Below are 26,383 nucleotides of genomic sequence, written 5' to 3'. Positions count from 1 at the left end.
ATCTTCACATTCATGGCAAAAATATAAACACTTCCTGCCTGAGACGAGCTGGGTGGTTTAGAATAAAAGCACCAGTGGTCAGCTTTGATCTATTTCATTGTAACAATATATTTTTTTCTCATTGTCACAGCACTTTTTTTTACTTTATTATAACAGTGTTTTTTCAACTTTATTTAAAAAAAATAGTGGCTCTTTTATTCAATTTTATTATAACTAGTTTATTTAGAAGTTCAGTATGTAAGTATTCAGTACTTTAGAGGAGATTTAAAAATATTGAGATATATTCTGTGTATTGGGATATAGCCTGAAAATATAAATTATCATTTATAGCTCATATTGCCCAGCCCTACATTTGGTCTGTGAAGAGTGGATGGTAATGTTTTCATAAACCTGCTTCCATCTCCACTCCATTTCTCTAACATCTATCCATCCTCCCTAACTCTACTCTGCCATCTCCATCCCCATCCTTTTCCATTTATTAGTATAATAAGGACCCATTTTGTTCTTATTTGTCTCTCAGTAAATGTGAGTTTTTAACTTGCTCTTAGCCATCAGTATTACATTTACAAATATGCCAACAGTCTTCTTTCAGTGAATGACAGTCTACTGCTCTTCACCATTCCACTTCAGCTCTCCACCTCTCTCCGTCTCCCTCCGTTCCTCTATTTGGCCTGACACTGTCAGCCCTCTCCCTCCCTCAATCCATCCTCTCTCTAATAGGTCTGGCATTCTCAGCGCTGTCCTCCTTCCTTCCCATCCCCTCTGTACTGTCTCCATCCTGCTGTCCTTCCCTCTAATATGGTTGACATTCTTTACCCTCTCCTCCCTCCATCTCTCCTGGCTGACTTAAACTAAAGTGCTGCCTGGAGGGCCCTTTCGTGGGTAGCACAATTATAGCGCTCAGGGCCAAGGCCACAGGTAAAGTGCACTCTGCACAGAGGAAAAGTAACAAGAGTTCTGCCTATGAGCACAGAGGAGGAAGATGGTTTATGTAAGACAGACTACTGCTGATGACAGTAAGACATAAGGTGATGATACAAGACAGATGAATATGTAGCAAACAAAGAAGCAAACATCATATCAAACAAAGGGGAGTGTTTCCACATAGTGTTTCTCTTTAGCAGAGAAGTGGTATGATCGCTAAGCAGCTAACATAATGGCATGTTAACAGAGGGTTGACTACACAGTTTACAACCAATGGCAACCCTCAAGGCTAAAAAATAAAGCCAATGCGCAAGTGCCAAAAACTGCAGTTCATTGAAAGGCCACAAAAGGCTAGCTCCAAAACAGAGTCAGTCCCCATAGACCTCCATGTTAAAATGCGCAGCTTTACAGCAGAAAAAAACATGTTTACAGCCTGGTTCAAAAAAATGGTTTTGGTCTCTACAGCTAATTTCAACCTGTCTACATTTTACTAAAGCCCAGTTCAGATCAATGATTTGCGATGAGACAAAAATGGTTTGGAGTGGTGTGAACTGGCTGTCTGAGCTCTACTCGAGTAGGCTGATGGTGTCAGCTGCAACTCAGCTGGTCAAATGGTCCGTGGCTGGTTTTAGAAAGTAAAGCATGTCATCTGTTTCTACAGCCAATCGACTTGTAGTGAAGTCCGCTGGTCGAGTCAGTAAGACCGCGTGTTTGCTTGCTGCAGGAGGTGCTCTGTCCCCATGAGCCCTCCGTATGTGTCCTCATGGTGTGCCGGAGTCGTAGCTGCTGCGTACTGTATGTGCTTATGCACCCCCCCCACACACATTCTCATTGACTTACTAATTGGCGCTGCTTACTTATATTATTGTGGTGTACTGATTATGAATACAGCCCATCTGATGCTCATTTTGTTTTCACTGTTTTATCACTACTGCAAATGCAACCATAGCCAATATCTCACTGTCACTATCCTCATTCATATTTTAGGAAGCTACAAATTATATTCAGCCACAAAATAAGCCTGAAAAGCTGGGAATCAGAACGAAGTACAGAGAGTGTTGCATAGAGATGATACACCATCTTATCTTGTTGCATTGGTGTGAACCGGCAGAACGGTGTATTGCAAGTAGTTGCCTGTCTCAAACTGTCTTGTGGCAAATCTTTGGTCTAAGCTGGGCTTAAGGCATAAAGTTGCAAATATTAAAGGGCAGAGCTGCTTTAGTGACAAGCTGTCTGTGAGGCGTCGCTACAGTCAACGCGTTGCCACAGTCTGTGAGTCAGATCCACCCTCTCATCCAAAAATGGTCACTTCTGGCTCAAAAAGATGGTGACAGCAGAAATGCCAGACTTGAGGCTTCAAATCAGCAGTCCACAAACCAGTGGGTGACATCACAGCAGCTACATCCATGATGTTATACAGTCCATGTTAACAACAAGCTCACAACATACGCAGTGATAAAAGCACAACAGTCACCAGCAACATTCAGCGTCCAGCAGATCTGATCCCACAAAATGGCTTCTCCACCTTTGTTGTGATAACTTCTGACTGACATATCATGTCACTCTAGATAGACAGTAAAGGAGCAACAGTAATGACACCAGCGCCTTTTTGAGAAGATTAGAGATTACCAACTAGAAGCTCTGGGAGTGGCCACAAATAAAGTCAGAGCGCATTGATAAAAGGTGGGTGCAGCACTTTTTTCTAGATGACCTCAAGGGGTTGCATACACTCTCTCCTCATTGGGAACAACTGAAAAAAGACACTGGCGCTAAGAAAAAGACTAAAGAACACTGTGGAAATTCAGCCTTTTCGTGAAAATGATAAACACCACACAGGCAGCACGAACAATAGCTGAGTATGCCTTCTTGAAACAGACCCGGTGCACTGGGAGTGACGCTTTTCACACAATGTTTGTGTTTTTCCTGCATTGAAATCATGCGTATCCCCAGTCGTATCACACCTGACCAGCTGAAAACTCACTGTGCTTCAAATGAAAGCAAAGCAACAGTTGTAGTTAAAAGGGCTGTGCTGCACTGTCCCACACAGGCAGGTTAATAAAGTAACACTGTGACTACTCTTTGAATGCAACCTTGTATGTTCTGATATCCCTGTATATGTTGTGTGTCCATCCTGTTCAAGTGTGCACAGGGTTTCAGGGGTTTTGTGCCTTATATATTTCTAGTGCATACATGCTGAATGCAGTAACACACACAGTCACAGACATACACACACACTTGTAAGCACATACTGTACTGTACATAAAAAACGCTGAACCATAGGTCAAAGCCTGCTGGCTCTGCAACAGTGAAGCAACATGAGCTAAACACCCACAAAGCATCATGGGACCGGGATGATGTGGGTGTATTGATTTCTATGTGGGAGTGGGGCAGAGGGGTGGAGTTAAAACTGGAAATGCAGCGGATGACAGATACCCATTGAGTGATGTCTAAATGGGAATGTGGGGGTGGTGTGGATGTGATCATGGGGCAGGGTGGTATATAACACAGCTGAACTGAAACTGAGCAGAGTGAGGAGGGGGGCGAGTTGAAGGGTGGGGCTGGTGTCACAGCAGCCACACCTCACCATGGAAACAGTTGCTTGGTGATAGTGGGAGATTGGCCAATGGGGACGCCGACCCCTGAATTTTATATCAGTACCTCTCACCTGGTGGTCAGAATCAGAAATACTTTTTTGATCCCCTGAAAGAAATCACACACATTACAGCTGCTCTTATACTTACGCATGAAGAAATTATTCGAAACATAAGACACAAAAATATGTGCATTATGCAACAGTGTATATAAAATGAAAATGCAGAGAGATGGGATCTATGAGTGTGTTAAATATAGCTGCATAGATAATACAAATAAGAATGAATTAAGAATATTAGTACAAATGTGCATTATGCAGTATTAATGCCAGAGCATTGCTCAGTGGAATTATTGCACAGAGTATGTACATGGTGGCGCTTGATTGATACAAGCCTGTGTGTGTGTGGAAGGAGGGAGTCATTTCAAAGTGAGAGTGTTATAGGTACAATGAAGATCCTTCAGAGAAGTTTGTGTGACATTACCAATGAATAAAAACATTTTCCTTCAGAGCTTCTGCTACACTATGAGGCTCTGAGAAGAGGGAAAAAAGAATTTGCAAACAGTTATCTTACACCTTGGTTTCACAGCACAGAGATGTTCAATGAGCTGTGACCCCATGGATATATAATTTTGCAGATCTGATCATATGAGATGTGAAAACCAAAGGCCCTGCCACATTTTTGTTAGGCTGCGCTTATACTTGCTACAATATACACACATAGAAACTCACCTGGCAGAAGACGGGTTTGTAGGTTTCGGAGAAGAGCTGGGTCAGTTCTTCAGAGTCACACAGGTCCAGCGGCAGCCGGTTTATACACAGACACTTGGAGTGCAGGTTCTCCTCTTGGCTCAGCTGGTTGACATCCATCCACTGCACCATCAATGAGCGATCGTCCTGAACAATCGGGAGAACAGAATTCGATTTTTAAGACCCTGAACTCGCCTTTCACTCTTACACTGCATAAGCATCCTCTTGAATTTTGCATTTATATAAACAAATGACTGTAAGTGAAGGTTTACTTGCCGTTACATATTCATCCTTGTGGTTGTAAAGTGCTGATTTGAAAGCCCATGTACAGTTTTTGTTTCACTGATTGAGCCGATCCCAAATATGAGGTCAGACAATCTGCTGTAGAATTTAAAATAAACTGCACTAAAATAACACAAGGAGATGTTTCTGATTCAGCGTTTCTTCCCACAGATACTTTGTGTGTTCATACTGCAATTTCACATTTCATACTTGGGAGACAAATTGGCAGAACCCATATTTGTACTTATTTCTTTTCCCCTGTTTGGCCAGTTTCTACAAACCATGACTGATGATTACAAGTTTGAGCCAAGTTTTGTGGAAGTAAACAGCTCGATGTAAGATGTGGCCGAAGATTCAAATGTCCTCTTTTTGCTCATTTTTATGTATGACTCAAATCAGGCCATATGGTTGTAGACTCATTTATTTAGGTTTAGCCCAGAGCACTAAAATGTATATTGTGTACTCATCCAAAAGAGTTCAACAGTTCCAGCATATTTTTGTCTTAAAGAAAAATGTAGCAAGAACATCAAATAATCACACAGGACACGATCATTTTAAAAACTGCTCTAACATACCAGCGGTCGGCCCAGCAGCTCAGAACGGGCCCGTGAAGCAGAATCCTTCTTCATGTATTCAACAAAGCCATATCCTTTGGAGTGGCCCGTCAGCTCGCTGTACACCAGGAAGGAGCGCTCGATGTTCCCATAGGCGCGTACCAGCTCCTCAAACTGCTGGGCAGTGAAGGTGTGGGGCAGGTTGGTGAGGCAGAGCAGGGAGTCCGTGGGCTGCAGCGTGACGTTGATCAAGCGTCCCCGGACAGTGCTGTGATGGAGGGAGCGGATGGCATCCTGAGCCTGGTCCCCGTTCAGCAAAGTCACAAAGGCTGGAGGAGGGGACATTATGGAGACAGCGACGAGAGGAAAAGACAGGACGAGGACAGACACGCAGAAAGAGACGCACGGACACAAATGGACGGGGACGTGTGAGACACGAGCAGACAAACACAAACATACATTTAAAGCAGACATTGAAAAAACAGGCAGAAAGCAGCTTGTGGAAAATGCAGGATGGGGACACAACGACAAAAATAAAGAAAAAAAAACATGCACAAAACAACTCACATGCAAAGAAAATAAATGACAGGCCGAATGTGGCAAAAGGACGAAAACAATAACACATTGGGCACGAACAACCAAAATCACAAACAGACAGTCATAAGGACAGACAGACAGACAGACAGATACACAGAGAGAAAGACAACACATTAGCTAGAAAGCCAATAGGGAGCCACTATGTAGGGGGAATCCACTGTGACACACACACATACACACCTTATCTCATTGGAAAACTGATATATGTGTCAGAGAAACAATAATACTGATGAACACTACAATTAAATTCTACTAGCAATTTAACTGTGATACCTTCAGACAAAGTGTTAGCCTATTTTCTATGCCAGTGATAATATCTCTTATGTCACACTGTCATCACGTCTCTTCCAATCACTGCCCGAATTTCACTTCATTTTAGTCGTGTAAAGCAACAAAGATTATCACTTGTATTGGGGCTGTCAGTTTTCGCAGACAAACAGAGAAAAGCTGACCGTACAGTACGTCCTGCGAGTCTATTGAGGAGGCTTTGATATTTATTCATAAGTTACAATCCAGTCAGTGAAGCCTTGGTATGAATACTTAATAGACTTCCTTTCCTATTAACGGTGACGCTCAATGATTTAAAATAAAAAACAATGTATAAAGGCACATTGATAAACCTCACACACAAACGCATTAAAAACTGTGTAATTAGGTTGAAAGAAAGGAAATGAGTGAACGTATAGAACATTAGAAGCGTTAAACAGCTTCACATGAAAACAGCCGCAGACAAATTCATGGGCTGTGAAATGAGGTGGTAATAAATTGATCTGCAATGTAAGTGTGAGTGTTGAAGAGAAAAGGTATGTTAAAAGAGTTTAATGTTGCACACGTTGAGTATTGGAAACAAGAAAAAACACTAAATGTGTAATATATAAAACAACAGATTCAAAGGATTTAAAAAGACTCTGAGCACCTAAGTGGCCGAGCTCATGCCATGTATGCAACATCCCCAGTTCATTTCCAGCCTTAGGACCTCTGTTGAATGTCATAGCCCTCTCTCCGTCTCCCCCATATCTACACTGTCCTCTGTCAAAGGCAAAATGCCAAAAACATAATCTTTAAAAACTAGAATTACCCCTCGTGGTCACACTGCAGATACAGTTTACATCCATGTCCGTGCAGACTTGTATGTAGCCATGACAGTTATCAACGCTTCAAACAGGAATCTTGCTGCAAAGAAGCTACAAATTCTTCAAAGATCTTATCATTGACCGCATAGTTTCATCATTTTAGCAGTTACAAACTAAATTTGACACAACACATACTCATTTCTTTCAGGTACTTAAAGGTATGTAACTTTGTTGAGCAAAACACTGCATCCTTCACTAATCTACCAATCAGTTCGCCAACTGACAGGGTTGCTGTTTCAGAAGAGTCATGGACAAAAGCCCAATTAATGGTACATTCTTTGGAGTTTGTGCTCGACATGGACTTATGCAATTTGAAATACTGCACAGACTTATCAAAAAATAGGCTCTGTAAAATGTGTCCAAATATTAGTCCAGTGTGCGACTGTTGTGGGCAATCACCAGCCTCACTAGCCCATATGGCACTGCCCAAGAGTCACAACATACTGACAAAATATTTGTCAGTTGCTATCAGACGTCCTGGGTAGACCTATGGATCCTGACCCACTGACTGCACTCTTTGGTAGTAAAGGTTCTGATCTTGTGTTGACCAACTTCCAATATGCTATGATGTTATTTGTGACCCTACTAGCACATAGATTAATATTATTAAATTGGAAGCAAACACGAGCCTCTGCCAATTCTGCCCACATGACGGATGTGATGCACCACCTGCATTTGGAAAAGATTTAATTCTCATTAAGAGGGTGTGAAAACAACTTCTACCACATCTGGCAAACCTTTATACACCACTTTAAGGGCACTTTCAGAGTTGTCTTGCTTTGGTCTGAATCAGGGACTAGTTTTGTTACAAAGGTGCATAATCGGACCAGATCAAATGTCTTGCACGAGAAAACTGCTCTTGAGTGGTCAGAATTTCCATTCAGGAAAAATCCAGGAAGTACGCAGGTTGATCTTAGCGCTGGGCATCGTGTACTATATTGCTTGCATTGTTCATATCAGTTGAACCATACAGTTTGAAAACGAGGCGCGGCTCCAACTAGAAAACAATGTTTTGATGCATTGGATGTGCTGAATGTGCATATTAAGGCAGTACAGGAGGAGGCGCACATTAACAATCCTCTGGACCTGTAACATGCTCATATTTAACCCAAACAATGTGTAATGCGACTGCGGTTGGTTTGGATCGAAGTCGGAACACGTTCTCACCACGAATGACAAACCGCACCAGAGTTCCTTTGTAACCGGATCAAGACCACCTCTTCAATAGAGTCTCAGTCTGGTTGTTTTGGTGCGCACCTGAGTGTGATTGCTGTGTTCACACCTGCCCAAAGGAATCGCACTTAGGGAAAAGAACTTGAGTTTGACTGAACCGAACCAAAGAGGGGAAGTGTAAAGACACCCTAGCAAAGATGCACTAAGTACTTCCCCTAACTAGGCTAGTTTAAGTGACACAAAACATGATCAAGCTGACAGCCTTCTAACCCTATATTACTGCCACTGTTTGTTTAACTTCGAAACCTCCAATAAAAACAGTTGGAAAAAGAAAAAAAGCTAGAAATCATGAAGCATAAATGCTTCACACACATCTCTCTCCCACCAGCTGAGAGGATCTATACAACCAGCACACATTCAAGATTAGTGTCACCAATTCAGTATCAGACCAAATGTCTCCCCTTCTGTTCCTGAGTTATGAAGTTATGGCATTAATGGCCAGAGGAGTGTCTGTGCAGAACATTTTAATGTCGCAGTGAAGTTGCCCTTTTGGATATATGACCTCATCACCTCATAATTTTATTCTATTTGACAGTTTCTGAGCTATGGCCAAAAACATGTTTTTGAGGTCACAGTGACCTAATCAGTTCATTCTTGAGTCCAAGTGGAGGTTTTTGCCAAATTAGAGGAAATTCCCTTAAGGCCTTTTTAAGATATTGCATTCACAAGAATGAGATGGACGCTGGGATAACATGGGAAAAGAGGTAAATGAGACCTTTCATCATCTCCCTAAACAACTAATGTTACTATAATAAACACAGCCCAGCGTTTCTGCTGCCCCACTGCCCCGCTGCTCAAGAGACCGGTAGTATAAAAGTGAAATTTCATTATGTGGCTCTCAAGTTTGACTATTAAAATCAGCAGGCGCTGCTGAGAATGAGCAGTACAAATTAACTGTGGCACCTTCTGGCACCCTAACCCTAAGAGTCAAGAAAGTAAAGTAATAAATTATTTGAATTGTAAACATCCAACCATACTTCCCTGTAGTAAGAACACACAAGGCCATGAGTGAGGCCAAAACAAACAAGCATACAAATAATAATGCTATCTGATACTGAGATACAACTTCTGGAGGTCCAATGTAACCATGGTGATGAAGTTAAAATGCTTTGTGATGAGCAACTTCTCTCAAAACCAGCAGTGTTCAGACTTCAGCTGAATTGCACCATATATTGGTACCAATAGGAGATAAAGTAAAGATGTATAGTACAGTAGAAAAGCAGAAGGTTTAACTTTCCATGTTGAACAGGAGATTGTGCCGGTTTCACCAAAGCTCAGGGTTTGGCTGGTCAAAACATGGCTGCTCAAAAAACAGGAAAGGTACTTGTGTGATTTTTTAGACATCCTTTAAAGAGCACCTTAAACAACTACAAACAGACGCGGGCCGTGCACTGTGAGCTTCTGACCTGAGGGAAAATATCACCGTGCCTCCGGACAATGCTGCCCCTGTAGTCATGCACCTGTAGAGAACACGACCCAATGTCTTTTATCAAAGCTCTTACCTCACCTGCTGTTACTCTGACCATGAAGTCCTGCACATGTTGTTCTTAAGACAGTGTCTCACCAACTCCCACCATGTATAAACTGGCTACTGTTGGGGAAATCACTGAGTGTATTTCAAACACATCTACTACAGGAATGACTTCATGTTGGCTGAGATGCGTTTTACTGTTCAGCAGTTGGGAGCTACTATAATTACTTCTTCCCTGCATCCACTGCTTGCTGTTAGCCGTAGGACCTGCCAATATAAACTATGGTTTTGTCCAAATACCCTGGCATTAATATCCAGTACACTGATATAATGTGATGTCTTAAAAGATATTTGCCAAAATCATCAGTAAACTGAAAGGCAGAGGCATTTTTTGAGTACTTTAATGCACATTACATTACACATTAGCATCTTGATTATGACCGGTTTTGAAATGATCAATTCCTTATTTTGCTTACCTTTTCCACAAACAAATTTTAAGTGCAGACCAGTGTGAGCTTCAATGTAAATCCATCAAAATTAAAGCAACTCTTCTCAAGAATGCCATTCTTTATTCACCAAATCTTTTCTTCTATCTTCTCAACATCTGGGTGGTGCCTGAGGCTGTTTCCAGTTTCCTTGCGTACAAAACACTTAACTGTCATGTGCTCGATATACCAATATAAATACCATGTATACAAAACTCTTCTGTCATCTTTTGTTGTGTTAGAAATAGTGATGTCGGGTTGATTTGGTGGGGTCAGGGCTATGGAATATTATTAAATCAGCCATATTTTCTCACTACATCTTCGCTTTTCTTACACTCAGTTGCAGTTAAACTACAGGTTATACACTTCTTTCCCAAAAATGTGAAATTATCAGTTATTGACCATGAGAGGCAGGTAATTATCAATTAGCCTATCAGTTGAAAACATCCATATCTGTGCATGCCTGACAGCAATGTGTTTTAATTTCATGGTTTTTGATGTGTCCCATTTCTGTGTTCCCATTTATGATGCCACATGTTGCAAGGAGGTGAAAGCCTGACAACTGGTAGGATGGAGGAGAAGCTGAGTATCACTTGTAGCTCTTGTCTTCCATTACTGGTGATGAGAGAAGCCAAATCCAGCAGGCAGAGTTAGAATATAGCATTTGTTCAGTTGGCCAAAACCAAAGAGGCTTCATCCCCAAATACTGAGTCTGTATTTAAAATGATACAAAGTCAAAGACAGTGATTAGAAACCTGTGTAACATGATGTTATGTACACTATATACAGGGAAATAAAGGTTATTCTAACCTATATTTCCAATGTGAATAAATGTTGCAAAACAAACTACATTTTGATCATTTCCCATAATGGGGCGGAAATTAAAAACATCTTACCAGCCTCTAAACGATATGATGTGGGAGGATAATAATTGTATGGAACACTGTGAACATTTTAAGATATGACAAGTGACTTCACACCGAGGACAAGGTAAACTATGCCCAAAACTGTCATCACTATTTTGTTGCCGAATTGACTTCTAAAGAGCATTACAGCCTCCGTCAAGCCTCTGGCACAATTTTAAGTGCCAATCAAGCAGCAACCTCTGAGGCTGAAAAATGAAGCCAATGCAGAAGTGCCAAAAACTGCAGTTTTCTTGAATGGCCAATTGAGGCTGGCTCCAGAAGCGAGTCGGTCCCTAAAGACACCCATGTTAAAGTGCCCAACAGCAGAAATAAACATGTTTACAGCCTGGCACAAAGACAGTTTTGGTCTCTGTAACTAATTTCAATGTTCATAACAACTGTACAGGGGGTGAATTTTTATATAACCCACCCATAATTCTTTTCATTAATGCTTAAAGTTATGCATATTTGAGGGCAAGGACGCTTAACAGGCTGTGTGCGAGGCATTGTTACAGTCTGTGAGTCAGATCCACCCCTCTGTCCTTCACAGCTCCAACCTCTTTTAACAATATGGTCACTTCTGGCTTCAAACTGGGACCACAAACCAATGGGTGATGCCACAGTTGCTACATACATTATTTTGTATAGTCTAAGCTGCCAATCAGTGTAAAAAGCAAAGTTAGGCTGATCTGGTTGCTTCTAGAAGTGGACAGAATTACATAGTTTTTAGGCTACTCCTGACTCCAAACATGTCATTAACAGTCTAGTCTACTCAATATGCGTAAATGTATGTGTATGTGCTTGTGTTCAAGCCTGCTGTTTGTCATTTTGTACGTGTTACATGATCACATTGGGACAATGACCACCAGAAACAGCAACACAGAAAAGATAATTGAAGTATGAGGTGATGATTTGTACTCTTCACCACACACTAACACCTTCAAAAACAATTCAGCGACAAAAGCAACATTACATAATGCCAAGTTCCATGTCTGATCCTGAGTGCACGATAAAAAGTCAGACTCTACAGGAAATGGAAACTCAACGGCTGAAGTTTAGGTTCCAGGCCCACAAATCACTTAGTGATTGTTTGTTAAATTATTCAAATGAAAACATTGGCAGCTGGTGTCTCTGCCACTCATCAGAAGGAGCAACACAGCCAGGAAACATCAGAACGATGAGTGATTTTGGTGCTAAAAAATGGTGCTTCAATCACAAACTATGATTACACAAGTTGAAGCTGGTTCCATCTACGTGGCTTCTATTTTAAGAGAGCAGGTTTAGCTCCATCACGACCTGAAGGTATGGCAAAAAGAGTTTCAAAACTTATCAAAACCCCTAAAAGGATCTTCTCAAACTGCTCATACATCACTTTATTGCGTACGTTCGATTTGTTCCAAACGATCCTCCCTTCACAAAAGCTAAATTTACCATTTCAAGAGGGGCTTTGGAGCTTTGAGGAGGCAATGGTGAAAAACATAAGTACTGTATTCAGTTCTGAAATCTATTGTGACTGTTGGCAATCTGCGCCAACTCAAGTAGCCGTTCTTTACAGGAGCAAGCTGCTAACTTTTGGAGCCACTTATCAAGCCTAGAAGAGGTATTTATCGACAGATTTTTGGCATCATATTCCTTTAAGACTACGACTGTTGGCGCAAACCAGTTTGTAAAATACTAGGCAGGCTTCACAGCGTCATATAGAGATTTTTTCATGGCATGGTAAAAAAAATCATATTAAAACAAATTTGGAAACTATTTTTTGAGATAAGAAGATCTATAGGTTGCAGGTAGGGCTGCTATGCTGTATACTCAGGTATACCCACTTCCTTTTCTATCCAGTTACAGTATACCCACCTATCAGCTAAAAAGCCATTGTAATATATAGGAGAGTATGCCCACTTCCTCATCAGTAACCTACCTATCTACCTAGTAGTACACCCACCTCATCAATTACCACTACACCACTGGGTACAGCTAACAATTTACACGATCGATTAATCTGCTGGTTATTTTCTGATTAATCAATTAATTGTCAGTTCCATAAAGGAGAGAAATGTTCATCATAGTTTCCCAAGATGATGTCTTTGCATTGCTTGTTTGGTCAAAAACCCAAAGATACTCAGTTTGTAATCATATAAAACAGGGATGCACTGATTTATCAGCCACACATTGGTATCGGCTGATACTTGCCTTGTTGTCTGCCACTGGCCTATTAGCACATAAGATGACATTCACCGATGGCAGTAGCCGATATTTTCATTGTGTCACATCAATTTCGCACAGGTTAAAAAGCGGGCTTGAAACTAACATCATTCCTTCATCCCGGGGACAACAAAAAACATCAACATCACGACAAAAGCATTCAGTAAACTCACTCTAGACATGTCAGGAGACGCACCCCATTGTTTCCTTGATAATGCTACTTTGTGAACAACAAATACATGTTAACATTGACAGGAGGAGAGCTAGCTAACACAGGCAGCTGGCGGCTGGAACCACGTACTCACACATTACAATATGAATCTTGTAAACTGTACTGTTTGTTGAGAAACCTGAGAAAATAGTTGATTGACACACAAATGGGGGAATACATCACAGCAAACACAAAATAACAACAAAAAACATCGGTATCAGTATCAGCTCAGAATTTTACATCGCTAATATAAAACAGAGAGAGGCAGTAGATCACATTGGAGGAGCTCGAAATAGAGAACATTTGGCTTTTTCTCTTGATAACAGACTATCATCAATCAAATTGCCAGTTAATTTTCCACCAATCAAATAATAATCTAAGTCTTAAATGCAGGAAGCAGTTATGGACAATCTGGACATCGTCTCAACGTTGGCAGGATATGTAAGTTCTGTTTCAGCTCTGGTGCAGGCCATCAAATCCAAATGTATTCAAGAGTAAAACACATGCGGAGCACACAGGAGATCTGGTGGCTTAAAAACATCTGTAACACAGGACGCCCCCGCTGACCTGCACACAAACACCACCTCTTTTATTGTCCATCGAAGCTACAGCGGGTATCTGTACCAGTCAATCCCTCGTGGAGATGGGGAGGGACGCGCTGTTCACATTCTTTGGATAAAAATACAAAGACTACAAAGCCACAGCCACAAACTGCACCTCTGTATGTGCAGGCATCTGTGACTCAGTGCATGTGCAGATCAAGTTAGGACTGGAGTCTTGGATGGAAAATATTAGCAGAAAAATGTTGAAATGAGCAACAATTGGGACATCTGCTCTACAGGCGTCTTCGTTTTCACCAAGAACATCTGTGACAGATCTAATGCAAGGTCAGGATCGCTCTAACACATAGAAAATCCATCCCCACCTCTCTGAATCTTGATCTGTCGGCCTGCCTGTACTTGTCTCTCTCCCTCGACTGCATCTGTATCTCTATCTCTATCTCTATCGATCCCTCCATTTTTGTCTTTTTGTGCCTTGTCTTCCCACCTTGCTGCCCGCTGACTACTGTATTTCTTCACATCTATTGGCTTTATGCCCATCTGTCCTTTGGTCTCTCTCACTACTTTGCTCCTAGTTTCTCTATCTCCATTTCCATGTGCCTCTGTCTGTCTTCGGATACCGCCTCCACCCAAATCAATTACCTCAAACCCCATCTAATACTCTTACACACTCACGCACACACTCGCACACTCTGTAATGGATCTCTTACACTAAGCTGAGAGCCTAATCTGGTTTTAACCCGCTAAGTACGCTACCTAACATTAGGCATTACTAGGAGATGGAGAGAATATGGTTTGGGCTTTATGCTAAAGCTCTCTCTCTTTCTGTTGCCTCTAATGACACAGTGCCGCCCGACAAGCGGGGGCTGACGTCAAATCCTGCTCAATACTTTCTCCAGCAGTGAAAGGGAGAACTCTAGGATGCTTAAATAGCTTACAAAATAATCTTATAATTCACAGCCTGGCATTCATCGAGTGGGCTTTCAAGTGAACTTTGTCAAAAAAGAAAGAAAAAGAAAAAAACTTGAAAAAAAAAATCACAAAAGTGCGTACATCTTAATTATGGGTCTCTGCTTCTGAATATGTCGATTACGCTGCATGTTCCTGTGAGGAGCGTGTAGGGGCACAGGAAAAGGAAAAAAAAAAATCATCCGCTGAAATCACCTCGAAGGCTGCAATTCTGCTGCCACATTCCCTGTTGAAGGAGCTAATTAAAAACAGGGGAGTTACGAACGCCGCGGCGGACCCCATGAAACTCGAGGGGCTGGTCCTCGTGCTGCATGGAAGGTGGTCCTGCTGTTTCATCTCGGCCCCGAGGCCTAGATGAAAGTCTCAGGTGGAGAGAGGAGTCTCTCGGAAATAAACAACTCAGTAAGCTGACAGGGGAAAACGCTCCGGCATCTAAGTTCAATCCACATGTGACTGCTCTCTTGATGACTTCAAAAATGCTTAGTAAAAATTGTGGACAATTTTCATTGAATAATACAATTCAACTGCATTTCCCCACCTACAATTAGATAATCAGTGAACTGTACAGTTTTAGCCATGCTGGTGGTATGGCTCTAATGATGGCAACGTCTGTTGGTCTACTGCTCCACCACTTTGGTCCACACTGAAAGGCCCATATACTGTAGCCTGCATCATAGAAAATAACAAATTAAAGCACATGGTCAAAGTGCTTGAGCCCCACTACAGTCCGTTGTGCCAGTCCCAAATCAATGAGCACAAGGGTTAGTATTAGTAGTAGTATTAGTAGCAAGGGTAAGTATTTTCAAATGCATCATATTCCTAAAAAAAAAAGAAAGAAAAATTAATCACAATTTTTTTTAACAAAAAATTACAAAATAAACACACAAAACATTTTGATGCAAAAGATTTCTAGATGTAGTAACATTAATAAGCATGTTTTTTTGAACAATGTACTTTTTTTTTTTTTTTTTTTTTTTATTAAATGAGCACAGTGGGAAGGCATTATATTTGATTCATCATTCATTCCACTAGCGCCAATGCGCATTTTTGCACCTTGCATTTTTGCGGACTTTTGCACCACATGTAACGCAGCATAATGACAGCGTCACAAGTATACAATGTGATGACACAAAAGACAGCAGCCTTAGCATTCAGCTACAAAATTAATGTATGTTCTAGCTATTATGGTAAGGGATGCACAATATATATCTGGCCGATAAATTATCCACCGATAATTTTTATAATCATGTATTATTTCGATAATTAATTATTATAGCTGATAAATAGCTACGATACTACGAAGCCAGACTGCTTTCATTGACCTGACACGGGCAGCATCTACACACCCGACACAGTGGGTGGTGGTACATGTACCTTTAAATTTGGTTTGTGAGCCGCAAATACACACAGAGAAGAAGATGAACAACTGTAGCTTGCTGTCTAGGGGGCTAAATATGTCGCGGTGTGGACTTTTTTTTTTTTTTTTTTTTTTAACAGTTCCAGAGGAAGACAACAGGATTGCTCTGAGGGTCTGACCTCCAACCGCCCACCACAGGTTAGACACAGCACTGACGGACCATCTCCCAAGTGTTAGCACAAGCTAATTAGCAGCAGCAGCTTACATCCAACACCAAGCTTTTAAAAGGCTCGACTCTGAAGCCTTAGCTTCAGACAGAAGCAGACAGACGACAAGACAGAAGCGTTAGCTTTATGATGCAAAAAGACTGAATGCTCTATCTATTGTGATTCCTATTTTAGGTCGATTTAAACAGGACTGTGCAAACAACAATCTCCTGATTTTTAAGTTCAATTACTGCATGATATTTCCAAGGTCAATAGGTAACCATGTTAAATAATTGTGATCTCTATATTGGACAAAAAAAATTGTGATTATGATTTCTGTCATAATCGAGCAGCCCTATTATAAATGGGACATGTCCCTCTCACTTTTACAGTTGCAGTTTGATCCGTTTGAGAATTTTCCCCATCAACCTCCATTCCGTATAACGAGAACATGGTACAAATTATGACTGTAAATATTACAGCTACTAACTGTTAGCATGCTAGCATGTTGACACAAAGCACCACTAAGTGCAGCTTTACAGAGCCACGACGGCTTTGGATTGTTATAATAATATCTTCAATTTGTTGCACGTTTCTTCTGATATTAATTAACATAGCTGGACCCTGGTTCTTACATTTGATAGACCAAGGATCGAAATGAATTACACTATGTTCAGCAATTCTCGGTCTCTTATAGTGTTGCACGGTATACCGGTACTAAAATAGTACCGTGGTACAAGAGTATTCCAAACGGTACTATACTGCATTTGGAAAATACTGGTACTTTTTAAAATGATTCAATTCATTAATTTATTTAATTCATTTATGCACACAAACGCCTTCCTTGTTCTTACTGGAGCACAGATTGCACAAGTGGTGTGTATGACAACACCTGTATCAACATTCGCAGCTGGCACACGTGAAAAAAGGCAAGAGAAAGTCTGCCTCACAAAGGGAGACATCACAAGACAACACAAACTTGGTGAAACATTTGAGCAACCAAACCGTGACGTCCGTACCGAGGTACTTACCAAACCATGATTTTTTTTGGTACCGTTACACCCTTACTATTTATTGTTCTAAAGGTTTGTATCCAAAAGGACTTGTCCTTTGGAAAAAGTACCGAAAAGTATCAAAATTCATATTGCTATCGGTACCGAAACAAAGATTTTGGTATCGTGACAACACTAGTCTCTTAAATATAACCTTGACAGCTAATGTCTTTTTTGTTTGTTTGTTTATCATCTGAAAGCACTCACTTTGAAAACACAGGTTATTTTATCCCTTATATTCAAAATTATGATCCAAGTGCAACATTACAGAGCAACCTGGAGAAATTCAACAACAACCAGCCTGGAAGTCATCTATTTACTTTTTATGATCCCTTCATACCTTGAAGGCCATCAAGTGAGGAAATTATAATTTTATCCATTTCACCGACCCTTCTTCGATGCTTAAGGTGAAAAGTTGCTTGAGTAATGATGTTGAAGATTTCAATTTGCTTAAGAGATGAAAGGCAGATAAGAGGAAGCCAGGGAGCCGAGAACGGTGTTTAGAAATTACATCATCATTGCAATTTCAACCTGAACTACAGGTAATATTTTGTGTGTGTGTGTGTGTGTGTGTGTGTGTGTGTGTGTGCCGGGGCTGACAGGCCAGGAGGATGAGCTCTGTACGGATGTGTTGCTCTTTCCTTATCAATCTCACACACAGATTACACACACCAGTAAGAGCACTGGATCTCCTCTGAATCATCCTAACAATAAAGCCCCCCAGGGATGTTCTTGACTGCGAACTACAAAGTGTATAAATCCTCAGATCACAGCGAACATCATCTTTGAGATGAAGGAGCACAGCTTTGCTCTGAGGGCTACCCAAACATTTGCATTGTCTTAAAGGCATATGTTACAAAAGGGAAGATTTCATAAATAAAAGGACAAGAACGGAAGAATGAGAAGTGGTTCAAACACACTGAAACAGCTAAGACACAGCCATGACTGTGTTAGTTATGTAGCACCAATAAGCCCTCATCCTCCTTTGCGTCTCTGTGGCTTTATATTCCTCCCTGCCGCTTTGCTACAGCATCTACATGAGTAAACACTTCAGACGAGCTGCATCCTCCTCTCTCATCCTCTCTTCTCCTCTCCTCTCTCTCTCTCCAGCGGTCCTCTCATCCTCAGAGCCCTTTGTCTTCCAACACGTCGGCCCTCCCACACTCTCCTCTCTATCATCACCACCTCCTCTCAATTCTGTTTGCTTTTTTTCCTTGTCTCTCTCGCTGTTTGCATCCACCAGTCCTCCCCACAGTCCTGCAGCCATTTCCACTGTAGCCTTCCAGGGGGCATTGGGGCTTAAATATTTGTGGGTTCAACAGATTTAAATTATTATAAAATATGCATGGATTGTGCATTTCAGAAGCACAGCATGTAGCACTTTGAATGAATATCATTGCCACATTTTATTTTGACGAGCAGTGGAATACCAGTCCAGTCTAGGTCACCCAGTTTCCTATTATCTCAACTTGTTTCAGTGTCATGGGTGTTTAGATTTGGACTTGTCTGGACCCGCCTTGCACAATCGTCGATCTTGATCAAGTCCAGTTGGCTTTTGTTTGCTTTTAGGCTTCCCTTTTCAGCATTTGCAGCTGCTCGTATAACACTATAGTGGCCGCTTTGCTGACAGTCAGCTGCCACTTCCCTATTAAAACACATTCTTTTTTTATCACATTCACTGTTATTTAAAAGAATAATCCTAATTACTCCTCTTCTCATGATTTGCAATGACGATTTCAGCCACTAATGCATTATTTGGGCAAATTCATGTTGTTTCATGTTCTGATCACATTTAAAACTTTTGCAAAAATTAATAACTGTAGAGAGCTATTTAGGTTTTTGGTGAACAGCCTCATTTAAAGGGACCTATCATGCTCATTTTCAGGTCAATACTTGTATTTTGGGTTTCTACTTGAACATATTTACATGCTTTAATGTTAAAAAAAACACTTTGTTTTCCTCATACTGTATGCACTGGAACACCTGTATTCAGCGTCTGCCTGTGACACATCTCAGCACCTGTCTCTTTAAGCTCCCCCCCTCATAAAGCCCAGTCTGCTCTGATTGGTCAGATTTTTTGGGACTTTCATATCTCAGAGTCTCTGCGCCCCCACTGCAGCCAGGAGAACGACTGTATAAGAGAATAGATGTACTTTCCACTGTGAAAAATCAACAATAAAAGCTTCTAAACCGAAATCTCTACATCACAACATGTTCCAGCAGGAAAATTATGTGATATCAAGGAGAATTTAGAAACATCAGCTACAGTGACTATAGGTTTCCCAGATGTTAGCATGTAGCTACATGTAGCAGTCAGTGTTGGGCAGTAATACGTTCCAGTAATAATATTACTTTTTCCAGTAATGAGTAGTGTAAGTGATTACTAATGAAATTTCAGTAAAAATATCACAATTACTCCAAAACCAAACAACTCGTTACAACGTTACTTTTGTTATGACATCAGCAGACTCATTATCATAATTGTCGTGCTCCTCTTGTCAAGAGGAAAGATAATAAGAACACTGTTGCTGCAGGTAGTCAGACTAAAACTCTTTCCACTGCACTCCACGGTCTGAAACAATTTGGCTACTATGACTGATAACACAACAACATGAAGCTCCAGAAAATACCTACCAAAGGTGAGTTCTCCTTGGCCGTGGAGGTCGGCTGTAGCTCTGCACTGCCTTAACAACCAAAACTGGATTTTAATCATGGACAGCTGTGCTACAAAGACGTGTTGAAGCTTGTGGCTCGATATGGTGGATGTAATGTTGCTCCATGAGTGACGCTCTCCCTTTCATGCAGAAAACACCAGCCACAGACAACAGAACGCCCCCAGGTCAATAGAAGCTAACTAGCATTAGCAATTACCCTGACACTCACACAGAGGCACACATCTTAATTTTGTGGTGTAACGGAGAAGTAATATAATGAGTAGTGTCACGAATTACTGTTGGCAGGGAGTAATAAGTACAGTAATGTTATTACTTTTAAAAAGAGTAATGAGTAATACATTACATTTTTAGAGTGACGAGCTCAACACTGGTAGCAGTGCAGGCAATGTATAGTAAAAACTTGCAGTAGCATGACTGGAGCAGATGATAATACAAAGAAACCCACTACGACCTGACGTCAGCTTGTCTCAAGAGTAGAGAAAGGTGTTTGAAACAGAGGATTCAGAATGGTCTAAACTACTCTAGCTTTGACTTGTCTTGCACTCACCTTAATAAAATAAATAAATTCCTTTTCAGCTAATGTAACACTGTATGCCACTGGGTTGGGTTTGATCACAAGAGGAGGGCTTCATTCTTCCAACATTAAAGACAGAAGTTCTCCAAGGCTTCACCAACTGGCTAATTCTCAAAGAACAGAAACTCTCAAACCTGACATCAAACTAGCAAATGCTAAAAAAAAAATCTTCACATACTTGAAGATCCACTCTCCATGGAAAACCACAACCTTAGTGAACAATACTATATTTATATTTAACTGTATTTTTATGCTTCAACCCTAACCCAATGGAAGCTGTTCTCTGCTTGGACATGGCCTGAATTTGTTGAGCTAACCTGAAAATTTCTAAGGGAATAATTGTGGATGGAGCAAAGTTTCTCTCTCACACTCACACACACACACACACACACACACACACACACACACACACACACTCGACACCTGAGTGTCAGAATCAGATTTTGTGCAGGGACCTCTTGTCAGAAACATCACCACACACCAGTGGAACTCGAAATGTATGTGTGTGGAGCAACTATCCTGAAATTTGAATTTAAAATTAACACAGTCTTTCCACAGAATGTAACATTACATTTACAACTTGCTACTTTGCAAAGGAGGATATTAATATTTAGAAGTAGTGCCTAAAAATTCAAACATTTCAGGCAAAATTTGCAAGATCTCGTCTTGTGTGTGCTGTTTTTTTTGTTATCAGTGTTAGTGGTAGTATCTACATATTATAGTGAGGTATATGGAGGTTGGTGGGTGGGTGTTTGATGTATAGATGGATAGAGAGATGGAGAAATTAAGGGATGGAGGGATGAGATGCGTAAGAGGCAGTTACTGAGTGGATCCAACACTCGGCGTCTCTTCAACCAGCCGCCCACTCACCCGCCCACGGCTGCATTGTTCACTCAGCCGCTCTGTCCCTCTTTGAAACGTTTCACTCTAAAAATGGATGCATGATTTAACAAATCCACAAATGTAATGTTGTGTGTTTTAACACACTTTAGTAGTTTACATATGTACATATGTATGGTGCTTTCTAATTGTGATTAAAATCTGAATTTAAACAAATAAGATCAAAACAAGTACAGCAATCGCACGGTAAATAATAGTGCTAATGTGTTTTTAATTGTGCGACTGATTCCGCCCCTGCCGGCTATTGTATCAACAATTCATCATCTATTGATCCTTCCAGTAGATCACTCCATCTCTCGCATTTTTCTCTCTCAGTCCTGCCCGCCTTCTGTCCATTTCCCTTTTAATCGTTAGTCATACAATGTGTCATTTTAAGCCAATCCTAACCTTCATCCTACATCCATCAACTGAGCTCTTCAACATCCTACCACCACCCATCCTGCAGATGGTTTTCACTTCTCTTTCCTTTTTCTCCTGTCCTTTCTGCCCTGTCTTCCTCCTCATCCTCCTCAGTCTTGTATTGTATTCCTCCTTAAATTAAAATAATAAAAGTATCTAAACAAATGCAATGAAGGAATGCTTTAATACATTAAAGCTCATTCAGTATCTCACTCTCCAAATCGCTTTCTTTCTCTGCACAAACACAAACAAGGAGACACTGCAAATATGCATATTCAAAACGGCGCCATGACAATACCTCAGGGAGGCACAACTTCCTCTTTCGATCCACTCTGAAGACTTAAGACCAGCTGTGTGTGTGTGTGTGTGTGTGTGTGTGTGTGTGTGTGTGTGTGTCTGTGGTCAACTGTTTATTATCAGCTCATCTTATCTTGTGTGTGCATTTGTGAGCTCCTTAAAGATAGAAAGCAAGGTTGAGAGCCCTGACAACACTGTGACCAGATGTATCAGACACTGACATTATGTAAACATGTGTATCTGTGTGTGTCCACTCTTCACTTCTACAAAAGCTTTCAACCAAAGTGTGAGTGAGACCCCGTGTCTCTGTGTGTGTGTGTTTATGACATGCCTGTATGATGTGCACTGGTGTGAACCGCAGATAAGACAAACACCTCTGACACAAACTGGTGACTGGAGAGAGAAACTTGAGAGTTAATGCACAGTAAGTGATCGTGACTTAATGAGACATCTGAATATTTTTCCATATTTCAGAGATGCCTGCATTGTTCTAAAAGACAGTTTTTTTCCCCGATTGTCGACGGGGACCTTAAAGATGGTTATCTGACGCAGCTGGTTTGAAGTTATTTACATGATTTCTACAGCAGTAACTCCACTTTTTACTTACATTTCCCTAAGTAACCATAAATGCACTTCTGTAGGTCTAAGCTGGAGCTGCTCTTGGTAGCATGAAGATAAAGACACCACAATTATTCTTGAGAATCACATACAGTCACTGCTTACATTACTCAGTGTTTAATAAATGTACAATACACCTCTGTGCATATAAATATTCATTACTTCTCATTACACATTAACATTTATTACATACCTGTTTATATTGTTTACATTCAGTTCATTCATTTGCAATGCTGTCTACACAAATTTATATGACCCTATTTATGTTCATATTTTGGCTCTATATTTTCACTCGCGCTATTTTATGTCTCAGATCCAGACTTTGTTTTTACTTGCACGACTTTCTTTTTTATAGTTATTTAATGAGCATTGTTGGAGGCTGCCTGAGGCATAAGATTTTAATTGCCAGTGACTGCTTCTCTGTAATTGTTGTGCACATGATAAGAATAAAGAACTTGAACTTGCTGACCACAATGCAAAGCCCAAGCTTTGGCAGGGTAATATAACATGAGTAAGACTCTGTAAAATTGTAAGAGGCAATAATGGACTTTGAGAAAACTATTTATGAAATCATAACCCATTACTGCATGTGACCCCCTGCCAATGGAATAAGAGAGGAGCTGTGAATTGGCCACAACAGCTTATTTGGTGGGAGGCCTTTTTTTTTTTTTTTTTTAAATTGTCACCCACCAGTGAACCCTCCAGCTGGCGCCGGGTCTTGTTGCTTATTGTAGATCACCGTTCAGTCAGTCACCTGTCATTACTTCATAATACCACTGCCTCCTGCAGAGTGCTATGAAAGCACTCAAATTATGCAGTTGCAAGGCAGATCAAAGAAGGAACTGAGCTTCAGTGCTCACTGTATGTATGCTAGGCTAGTGTCTTTTGGCAGTTACAAGCTACAGAGTCTTCACAGGTCATAAAAATCCCCCCAATCTCAAACCACCGGAACAATCAATATTATTATACATTTTTTTTCTTACTTCTATATTAGCAAATTGCAACAGCAGTACAAATATAGCACATGTGGATTAACCTCCTGAGACCTGAACTTTTGTTTGGTATGCATTTTTAATTTCTCCAAGCCTTTTAGGATCAGTAGGACCCAATATTTATAAAAACCTAAATATTGTCAACGCAATACCAAAGTCCCAATATCTCCAAACATGATGCTAATTAAGTCCCAATGTCTTCAAACGAGACAACAATACATTCCCAATGTCCTCAATAAAGTCCCAATGTCTTCAAACAAGGCATAATTAGCAGTGCCTTAGCTTGTTACTGTTGCTAAAATTGGTCAAATTTGATGCCATATCAAACTACAAACATTATTAATCATAAATAAAAAAGTTTCAACTATAAAATGAGATCAGGTTTTGGACCTTGGCCACTTTCGTCTTGGGATCGGCTGCAGACTGACTTGGCAGAGATGGCTACCATGTTGTTTTTACATGGATTAGTGTATTGTGCTCTTACTGCCACTAGATGACACAAAAAGCATCCACAAATGGGGACAACAGGTCTAAGTTAAGTAGAATGAAGTATAAGGTCAAGTAAACCCAAAATGTGATGTTCTCATATGAGGACACAAGGTCTCAGGAGGTAAACTAGCTAAGTGGGTGATGACAGACTGATCACCTTGGGTATTGATGAGCTACTTTTGTTTTAAATCATTATCCTGTTGTTGTCGATGTGAAAATGAGTCCTGAGAAAAGATGCTGCAGCGACAGACCACACCAAGTAGAAAGAAATTTAGGACTGTACCCAACTCAGATTTATGTCAGTTGAATCAGATTTGGCTGTTCGATTTGAGAGTTTGAATGGGGTTCAGCAGGATGTTCAGTGTGACAGCGACATTGACACACTGAAGTTATCAATCTAACACCACTTAGGATGGATCAGAAATGTGCAATAACAAGTTTTTTGCCAACACCAGATACCAAACAAAAGCCAAAGACTGCATGGTGTCAAATTGCTGTGAGCTGTAAATTCACCACCTCTACGCAAAGGACAGAAGATAACATTTTCTCAGAACCTGATAGAGCAAACTTTCCTCCTCCGGGCAGATGACTCTGTGTCTGCAGCTGCTTGTACTGAAGTGCAGCGTGAAAGCGAGGAGTGCTCACTCTGCAGGCAAATCTGGGGGCTAAAACATCTCAAGAAGTACACTGCATACTGATTGAAAAAAAAAAAAAAACTGCTCAATTTCAAGGGTCGTGGGGGGGCTCCAACTGATGATCCTAATCTCCAACTCTAAGGGGGGAGCAATCAAGAAAAAGAAATTACTGTAAACATAGCCTATAATAGCTATAGTCCTCAGCCCAGGGGTTGGGAACCACTGCTCTACACAACCATCTGAAAGGAAATATTTTAAAAGAATATCTGGACTGTGGAGGAGTCAATCATAAAAATGTCCCCTGCTTCTAATTAGACTAAGTGCACTGTAATTCACTGAGATGAAGTCTTTTTGCTGAGTTATTCCTGCAACTATTACACCACTGTCTGTTTTTGTCAATCTACAATGACAGGACAGTCTGACATTATAATAAAGGTAACTGAAAATATAGTTATGGGCTTGTGGATGTGAAATACAGGAACAATAAGGTCCAGAAAACAAACCCGTTGGGACGCATTACTGACAATCACCTTGTAATGAGGGAACAATAACGCTGGTGAGAACTGGCAAAGCGAAGAGAACCATCATAATCATTATCTTCTTCTTCTTCTCCTTTCTTGGTGTCAAACATGAGGGTTTTTTAACAAGCCGAAGCATGTGCGTGGGGGTACTCATCGCTTCATTAGCTACCCACGGTGCACTTGGCCTAATGAAACTCTGAAGGATTTAAAATAATGAACACACACACGCACACACCAAAACACGAAACATGATGTGACATATTCACATAATCATTCAGGCTGACAGCAAGATGTACAGTACCAGGGCAAGTGTGTGTGTGTGTGTGTCTGTGTGTGCATGTGTTGAGTGTGATCAAAGATAACAGCCGCATCACGTTTGCGTGGCCTGTGCCGATTTACATTTAGTGATTCACAGGGAGACAGATGGACAGATGATGACAGGGATGAAAAGAAAAGAGGAGAGGAAGAGAGGGAGCGGAGGGAGAGGAAGAGGAGAGACAGAGAAAGAGAAAGAAGAGGGAGCAGTGACAAGCTGCTGTCCAGGGAAGCAATTAGACGGACTGGGCTGCTGTCACTTACGACGGGAAGATGGAGAACAAAAAGTGAAAAATGGAAAAAGAGCAGTGTTGAGTCTCGTAGTGGTTCTGTTAGCGAGTGTTGTGTAGTCCTGGGAGAACAACCCCAGACACTCACACATAAAGTACACACAAACACATATAAGTCACATGTCTTACTCTATTGACTTACGGGTCAATATTCTCTTTGGAATTTATTGATGGAAAATTTTCTTTAGCTTCATCTT

The 26,383-nt window shown here is 40.8% G+C and overlaps 1 protein-coding gene across 1 annotated transcript in view; it reads right to left on the bottom strand.

Moving 5' to 3' along the window:
* Positions 1-26,383, bottom strand: part of raver2 (ribonucleoprotein, PTB-binding 2) — a 135,679-nt gene that overhangs the window by 49,312 nt on the left and 59,984 nt on the right. Inside the window, exons 5-6 of the mRNA XM_049589052.1 lie at positions 5,122-5,429; positions 4,247-4,411 (exon numbers count right to left, since the gene is read on the bottom strand). Coding sequence (XP_049445009.1) covers positions 4,247-4,411; positions 5,122-5,429 — 473 coding nt within the window. The remainder of the gene's footprint in view (positions 1-4,246; positions 4,412-5,121; positions 5,430-26,383) is intronic.

The sequence above is a fragment of the Epinephelus fuscoguttatus genome, linkage group LG10, assembly GCF_011397635.1.
Source record: "Epinephelus fuscoguttatus linkage group LG10, E.fuscoguttatus.final_Chr_v1".
Classification (NCBI taxonomy): domain Eukaryota; kingdom Metazoa; phylum Chordata; class Actinopteri; order Perciformes; family Serranidae; genus Epinephelus; species Epinephelus fuscoguttatus.
This window is presented reverse-complemented; position numbering and strand designations above follow the sequence as displayed.